At 40.8% G+C, this 8796-nt stretch overlaps 1 protein-coding gene across 1 annotated transcript in view; it reads right to left on the bottom strand.

Moving 5' to 3' along the window:
* Positions 1–3782: 3782 nt before the first annotated feature.
* Positions 3783–8796, bottom strand: part of thop1 (thimet oligopeptidase 1) — a 16589-nt gene continuing 11575 nt past the window's right edge. The window contains exons 10-15 of the mRNA XM_023428954.2: positions 8621–8796; positions 7416–7617; positions 6821–7007; positions 5664–5792; positions 4695–4831; positions 3783–4124 (exon numbers count right to left, since the gene is read on the bottom strand). The exon at positions 8621–8796 is cut by the window's right edge and continues 6 nt beyond it. Of these exons, the coding sequence (XP_023284722.1) occupies positions 3963–4124; positions 4695–4831; positions 5664–5792; positions 6821–7007; positions 7416–7617; positions 8621–8796 (993 nt within the window). The 3' untranslated portion in view covers positions 3783–3962. The remainder of the gene's footprint in view (positions 4125–4694; positions 4832–5663; positions 5793–6820; positions 7008–7415; positions 7618–8620) is intronic.

The following is an 8796-nucleotide window of genomic DNA, read 5'->3' as shown; positions in this document are numbered from 1 at the left end:
CACAAGCTAGTCTAATGACACAGTAACACAAAAGGTATCACAGAACTCAGAATTTAAACTTCAGCACATCTAAACAATTGACAATAACTGGTTTATTTGGTTTTAAATGTTTAATTTCACCAGTAATGATCTAAAGGTTAATAATGTCAGTTAACATGACATGAAATATTCTGATTACATTATTCTGTTTTACATTAAACAAACATGTAATTATGGCTTTAATAAACTTATAGCCTGGCTAACCTGAACCAAACTGCTAAAATGAACTGTTAGCTACAGCGCACTTTAAATTAGTTACATCTAGTTTTTAAACATCAACACATTTAATGATACATTTTGTATTTGTAATAGTACATGGTTTTGTTAATAATGGTAGCCTATATAATTTTTCAATTTAACAGATAAACTGAACCAAACATATTGAGCTAAGCTTTGCTAAACCAGAATATTCAGTTAGCTTCTAAGTCCAGTATTCTGTTGGCATAATGGGAATATCAAGAAATCCTGCTAGAATTCAGTGTTCACATATGTCCCAAGATGCCAGCTTGTAATTACACTAATAACCTAAATTAGCTTGTTTCACATATTTGCATTTATTAGATACAAACAAACAAACAGCACATGAATCCTTTAAAATTAGTAAATCTGTTTGCTCAGAGCAGAGACATCTTTGCTAAGAATAGGGTTTAACATACATACGGAAGCCGCGAAAGGTCATACTCGGAAATATTTTATCCGGACATAATTGAGCTTTATTTTCTCGCGATAACGGAATCTCGGTAACTGAGTTGTGCTTTGGTAGATTCATTGGAGTAAACTCGTAGGTCTTGGTTTGACTCAACTACACCCAACTATAAAGTTGGATTTGTTGGAGCTGGATTTTTTTCTCTTTTGATGAAATTACTGTATTTTCCCCTGCCTCCAATCTTTGTGCTAAGCTAGGCTAAAGGTCCTAGAGACACAGGTGTAACTGATATCCATCCATCTCTGATACCTGCCAATTAGCTGTGAGGCTAATGCTCCTTTAGATAAATCGCCTGACCTCGTCCTCTGAGGGTTTCAGCACCTTCGTTACCACCTCGACTGTGAACCTGCTCGGCGCTGTACTCACCTGAGTGTTTACCGGAAAGGGCCGGTGGGAAAAGGTGGGGGCCCTCTGAGGCGTGGGGGCCTCCGCTCACAGCTGCAGCTCAGCGCTAATTACTCCGAAGACGAAGGATGATAATGAGGATAACAAAGCTACTGTCTAGCACGAGGACACCTGCTGCACCAGAGACAGTTACAAACCTCAGGGTGAGAAGAAAAACACCTCAAACGTCACACAGGTGTTCATCAGTTACAGCTGTGTCTGTCTGCATGGCCTCAGTTAATATGAAAACTATTACCAACAGTGAAGAGGATTTATATTATTTATTCATGATTTCTGTTATTAATTCATTATCATAATTTTGCATTAGTGTTTTTAATGTTTTTGTTTTTACATCAATGTTTTTATGTTCATTTTGTCTTTTCATATAATGCACTTGGTGCATGTAATTTCTTTGTTGTAAAACACTACATTTCTTGAGAAATGTGCTATACAAATAAAGTTTATTATTTTTATAACAGTAGATTATGTTTTTAAAAAACGGTTATATAATTATTTTCACTGAACAAGAGTCTGTGTAGAACATAAAATTCAATTTATTTACTTATCTGTTTTTTTGTTTAGTTATTATTTATCATGCTTTGTGGTATTTTTATTGTTTGTTTCCTGATAATAAGGGTTAGAGCTAGGTAATAACTGAGTGTAATAAATTACACCACTTTTAGGAAACACAATTTCAAGCTCATTTCAAGAAGGTTAATAAGATTTTGCATAATTATAACAATGCTCTAGGAATGAATGTTTCTAACTATTATTCAGGCAACTTTCAACAACTGTCCTGAATAGTTTCAGGAAACTTAAATGCCAAGAAAATTTATCTGAAAATCTCTTTACAGGACCTTTCTTCTCCTGACTGAGAAAATATTAAAGGAAAACTGAGCAGAGGTTTGGCCTTTTGCAGCTGTCAGAGCTCTTCTTTGTGGCTTCCGAGGAGTTAAAGTGATAAACTATGTTATAGACAATTTTTTCATAATAAAAGTCACTGTTCAGCTGCCAACTCTAAAACCAGATACTGGGGCCTAATTGAACATGAAGAACCATGTGATGTAAACACAGTACTGACAGCACATCTTCTGACTAATTCTCAAAGACAAATATTAGTGTCATTGAAATCAATATAAACAAAGAAAAACACCAAAGGTGACACAGGATTTCTTCCGTACTCGGCTGCTGAGGAAGAAGTCCTTTAATGGAAGAAGTAAACTTTGTTTCATTACACCTGGTTGACTTTCTCTGGAGTCAGTCAAGGTCTTCTCTGTAAGCCGAGTCTAAACAGTAAGCGGAAGTCAAGTTAATGCCGCTTGGTGTTTTAATAAAGAGAAACCCTGAACAGAAGCAACAGGCAACAAATTGTTTGTGCTCATGTTAAACCTGCTCTCTCTCCTGTGAACAGTTTTACCTTCAGGCTGTTTTTTTTTTTTTTTTAAAAGCAGAGCTGTTGACATGCAGCTCTCTGAGGACATTACATCATAAACTCCAGCCGGGAAACACCACCTCTGTACCTGCTGACAGCCACTGATACTAGTAACCAGCCCTTCAGACTCGGACCTGTCTGTAGAGTCTGTGGACAGTCTGAAGCTCAGCACCTTCTACATCATTTAATGGAGTCTGAAAAGCCCCATTTAGGAAAAGAGGGCAGAGCCACAACCATCACAGCAGGTGACACCTGTCAGTCAAACAGATTTTAAAATTCCTCTCCACATGTTTTAAACTGTAAAGATCCTCTGCTCTGATTAATAGTTTAACAAGGTTTTCACACATTAAACTGGGTCTGAAGTTCATCTCCTCTTACTTCTTGACTGAGAAAGTATCAGAGAGCATCAAGATGGTGAGAGGAGGAAACATCAGAGACTCAGCCACATGTTTGAGCCTCAGTCAGGCCCAGACTCAGAGGAGGAGTCTGAGACCAGAACCAGAGACTAGCAGCCGGATCAGAACGGTTAGCGTAGTTAGCATCTTTTATTTGTTTATATTGTTTGTTAGCTTGTAACTGGCAGTGGCTGACACAGTGTTAGTGGTTGTGCTAATGCTAACTCTCTCTCTGTACTGACAAAATGTCAGGTTTATTAAGCCCCGCCCCCCGAACCCACAAGTTGACAGGATTGGTTCCTTAGGTTTGTGACGTATGAAACCCTGAATCTTTTTTTATGAGACTGTCATTGGTTCACTGCAGTTCAAGGTGGAAATACTCAGTCATGGCATTGATGATTATTTCACTCATCATATGTCTTATATAAAAAACATCATATGGACGTTAACAAGGTTAAACACTTGATTCCAGAAGTTGAAGGTTTTCCTCTTCGAATCATTCAGTTTGATCAGAGCGTCTAGAAATCAACGTTGATGTGGAAACTCGTGGAAAAAGATTGTAGAACTAAACGTCTGCCAAATGAACCTGTGGAGGCTCTGTACTCAGTTTCACAGCTGGTATTCACATCTATATCTATTTATCTAAACTCTCTGTTTTTGGGGCTCAAAAACTGCACAGTCATGTGGACGGAGGAGGAAACAGGAAAAGCGATGAGGTTTAAAATGAAGTCAAAGCCTATGCTACCTGTATGAGGCTCTTCAGTCTAATATGTGTTATATTTTCTGTCACCAAATTAAAAGGAAAAAAAAAAAGATGACTGCCAAATCACTGCTTTGTGTTTTCTGGTATTCATACACAGAAATCACCTCAAATCATTTTATTTACGGGTCGTTTTTTCCATGTTTGGAACATTTCTCTCTTTTTTTTCTAGAAAATCTCCTCAGTTCGTTGTTATGTGGGCCAGTGCTTGTGGGGGGGTGGGATGGAGCCGGCTGCTGTGATTGGTCAGCAGGGACACGGCGTGCTGGTGCCCTGCTCCACCATTAGTCCTTTGCTCAGCAGGAACGCTTCCTGTTTGGGTTCCCGCCCGAGGAACTTCCTCAGCATCTCGGAGGCGTCCTCAGAGCCGCCGGGCCGCAGGATGAACCTCCTGTAGTCCAGACCCACCTGGAGGACCAATCAGAAGACAGAAACTCAGTCAGTCGACATCTGCTCTGCAATCCAGGAGTCGTATTCATGAAATATCCTCAGGCTAAAAGTACCTCCTGACTGACTGGATTAACAATGAGGCATCAGGTCAAACTTTAGGTGTGTGACTTTATTGGCTCAAAATAGGAATGAAAGTGAGGGACAGTCCTGGTCTACATATGTTCTGGGAGGAGCAGCCTGACCCATAATGTCGGTTAATTAGTAAATGTAATGTGAAATTAGTCTCTTGATTCTGACACCACCGACATCGACAGAGACTGAATGAAAGATTTGATGAGGGATTCGTTGGAATGAACCAACATGGACCCAGCCATCAGAACCCATCACTATGTACTACTGAGGTCATTTTCAGACTCTGCATACAAGCTGTAAAGTCACCAATGTAATGCTTTTTTCCCACTTGTTTCTCTCAGTTTTATACTTTATATTATTTGTTGTCTGTTTTTATGTTTGTGTCGACGTGTCTGTTTTTCTTTACAGTATCTTGTGATTTGAGCACAGGAGGAATAGACTGTCCTCAGATCTGACCTTGGGGTTCATGATTCCCTCCTGCTTGAAGCGAGCATAGAACATGTCCATGGAGAACACCTCGCTCCACAGGTAACCGTAGTACTGCGCATCATAACCGCCGGCCAGGTGCCCGAAGGTTGCTGGCATGTTGGTTCCTGTGGGACACCCAGGAGAGGTCAAAGGTCAGAGAGATCAGAGGCGGAAGCAGTGAGGATAAAGTCTGGAGGCCCAGTTATTTTATTTTATCACCTGACTATCCAAACATACAATAAAACAGAAGCTGCTGAGTAAGTCAATGTAAAACTTCCTGAAGAAACAGTTTCATCAGCAGGATGTACAACATGTCAGAAATTTAAATTAATCTTCAAAATTTTTAATCTGATTAGTTTTTTTTTTTATCATTCATTTTTATTGTTCATCCTCAATTTTATCTTGTAAAGCACTTTGTCACTGTGTTTTGAATGATGCTATATAAATATTATTATTATCATCATCATCAGCTGAGGAACAATAGATTCAAACCAAACGTCAGTAGATTTTTTAGCTGTGTCATCTGTCCACATCCTCACAGCACAGCAGCAGTGACTTCCACTAGCCTTGTTCTTAAACACTTACTTTAGAGCTTCACTGTCAGACCTACACACTTCAGCTTTATCATCAACATTTACATGAGAGGGTTTGAAATACATACATTTTAAATGGTTAAAATATACAGAAGACACAAACACATACATAACAACCAGTAGGCTAATCTGGTGTCGTTCATGTAACTTCAGGCCCTGAGCGGGCAGACAGGTGAGGGGTGTGTCCTGTACCAGACAGGCCTCACACCATATTTAGTCCATAAAAAGGAAAAGTGCATCTACCCACACTTAAAACATCACTATAAAAACTTGTTAACTGAGAAATCCTCGTTCATTCCTCCTGTAAATAAACTGGTGATGAAAAAAAAAAGAGTAAATTAATATGAAGTGTTTAAAGTGTCACCTGGTGAAGCAGGGATTCCCAGGACGTCCTGACAGAGGCGTCCATACTCTTCTGCAGGGTCTAGTCCGTTCCTGGTGTGAAGAGCCTGATCCACTTTAGCAAGAACGATCTGCCTCAGGTTAAACAGACCTGCAGGAGTCACAGTGATCACAGTGAACAATACAGACCAGACACCCTGAGACAAGTTCACCTTTTGTAGCATCAGACACACGTGTCACTCCACAATGTTTCACCTGTCTGTCTGTGTGATTGTTTGTTTGTTTGTAGGGTGACACAACAAGTCCTGAACCATTTTTCACAGAACTTAGTGCAGAGATGAAACATGGACCAGGTACATTTTGGGACAGATCCTGATCATTTACTATGAATTTGAATTTTTTTCTATGAAGTTTGGTGCATGTTGTTTGACGCTGGCCTGGACAGAGATCTGACCTCTGACTTCCTTCTAGTTACTTTTCTGTAAATCCGCCATGACGTGTCAAAGTCCTCTTGTTACTTCAGTTTACTGTTGCGACATATGTAAGACAAACTTCATCACGTCTTCTCCTCATGCACATGTTTTGGACGTCAGCTCAGATTAAAACCGACATCATATCAGTGGTTCTCAACTTCTTCAGCTTGTGATCAATTAAAAACAAGAACTGTCTCTGGTGATCCACTGTCCACGTTTGACTGTTTTTACTAAGTCAACCAAAAAGTGATTTTTTTATATATTAAATGATTTATAAAATCCCAAAGAGATAAACTTAAACAGTAATTCATGAGAATAAAAACAAAGATAAGAGCCAGTCTAAAAACAATTCTCTGTGCACTGTAAAAGTATCTTCCTTTCCTGTCAACATCCTGTTAGTTTGGAGCATTTTATGAAATTAAGATTCTGCAAAAAATTCAACTGAGGCACTAAAAACTGGATAGAAATGAACTTCAACTGACAGAAAGAGGAAGTGACTGACTGCTGAACGCCATGATGATCCACCAGGGGTCTGTGATCTAGTATTTTATCACTGCGAACTCCCTCATATCACATCAGACAAGTTTTTAATAGATCCACGGACAGTACTGCACCAGCTGCGTTTCCTGTGTAGTACTCGTGGTTCTGGAGTAGTAGTAGCAGTAGTAGCAGTGGTAGTAGTAGTAGTAGTAGTAGTAGTACGTGCCGGTGTTGGCGAGGCGGGACTTGATGAGCTTGTCGAGCAGCTCGTCTGGGATGCTGTTGCCGGTCTTGTAGTGTTTGGACATCCTCTGCAGAGGCTCCTTCTCCCAAACCCAGTTCTCCAGCATCTGAGATGGAGCCTCCACAAAGTCCCGCTCCACATGAGTCCCGCTGAACATGGCATAGTCCGCCTGCAAACACACTTATTTCACTCATCGTCTCAAAAACTAATTCCACCCAAATCTCAGTTTTAAAAACTGTTTCTGTCTTTACTCATTGTTCTTTGAACCAAAGCTGCTGCTCTCAGTCATGACTAAAAGCTGGATGACACTACACTGACTTCCAATAAACAAAAACTGAAACTACCAGCCCAGATCATATCGTTTGTTTTGATTCTGAAAATGAAATTTGAGATTTATTTTATTCAGCTAATACAGTGATACAGACGTGATGCATCACTACTGAATCATTAGTACATGTTCTGTATCTCCACAGAACCCAAGCTGCTGCTCTGACCTATAGACGGGTTAAACATTTAGGCCCAAACATGGCGTCTACAGAAAAGTGTTTCCTGCTGGAGACCAGACTTTTAAATTCACCTCAGCGCAGAGTTGGTGCATGACGTGGCCGAACTCGTGGAAGTACGTCTCCACCTCGTCGTGCTGCAGGAGAGATGGAGCGTCGGCCGTCGGCTTGCTAAAGTTGGCCACCATGGCCGCCACCGACATCTGCCGTGTGCCGTCGGGCAGCAGGCAGCCAGGCTGGAGGCCAAAGCAGGCGGCGTGACCGTACTTCCCCTCCCTGCACAGGACAGGTAGGAAAGGAGACAATGAGAACACCTGAGGACATTCAGACAAAGCTGACACACTTCACTGCTTAGTGAGTTACAGCTACAAATCTGGCAACTAATGATACGGAAGTGCCTGAAAACCATCAGCCAAAAATACATTTTTCTTAAAAAAAGAAAAGTCACGTCGTCCACCTCCAGCAGACGTTCCAAACTCTGTGCTTCAGTTGCTACACTGATGGAGACATTGACAGCAGAGTTAAACACACAGTCCATCACTTCTGCCTCTAGGGGTCTCTCAATCAAAACAATAAGGAAAAATGCTGTTGGGGGATGTCATGAAATAGTATGGGATCGTGGGAGTTGTTGTCTTTTACTGTAAGCTCCTCCCATTTTGACCAGGTGATTATAACCAGTAGAAACACTGATTAAAGCAGTTTGACTTTAAAACCAGAGATCCACAGATGCTCTTCAGTGGACACAGGACGTGTGCAGACGTCCGACAACTAAAATCCTTCATCTGGTTCAAATATAGAGCTGTAAACCACCAGGTGTAAAAAGTGTATGTAGATTAATAATAGATAAGTCAATGTTGATCTTCTGTCAAACAAACACACTGACACATGATCATAGAGGATATGATGTCACTGACAGGCAACCAATGAAACGGAGCATTACCATGACTAAAGCCTGAGAATTGATGGAAATATTTGTGATAATGTAAGAACACACACACACACACACAACACAATTTCTCTTCTTCAGTTTGTTTCTAGTCTCTCTCTTTTCAACAACAGAAATATTCAATCGTTTTCTGATCTTCACATTCAGCTCAACTCTTCTTGTTTTATTGATACAGTTTGATCTGTAATTGTTTTTAATTGTTGTAGTTCATGTTTGGTGATCACTGTGCAACAGCCTGAGGCCTCCCTCCTCCTGGATGCAGGACAGAGTGTGTTCATAAATATACTGCTGACAAAAGAAGCTAATTAACAGGACCGCCGTGTGAATCCTCACCTGGGGTAGAGGTCCAGGTAGAACTGGCCGACCATCTGTCCACTGCTGCGGTCCTTCACACAGTACAGAGTGACGTCAGGATGCCAGACGGCAGCTCCGTCCACCAGCTTGAAGGACAGACCGAGGAGCTCCTGGTAGATGTCCAGCAGACCCTGAGTCACCACCTCCATGGGGAA

The sequence above is a fragment of the Seriola lalandi genome, unplaced genomic scaffold (genome assembly GCF_002814215.2).
Source record: "Seriola lalandi dorsalis isolate HSWRI2012SDOR001 ecotype SW California unplaced genomic scaffold, Sedor1 jcf7180002054885, whole genome shotgun sequence".
NCBI lineage: Eukaryota > Metazoa > Chordata > Actinopteri > Carangiformes > Carangidae > Seriola > Seriola lalandi.
Note: the sequence above shows the minus strand (reverse complement) of the source record. Positions and strands in the feature narration are given on the sequence as shown.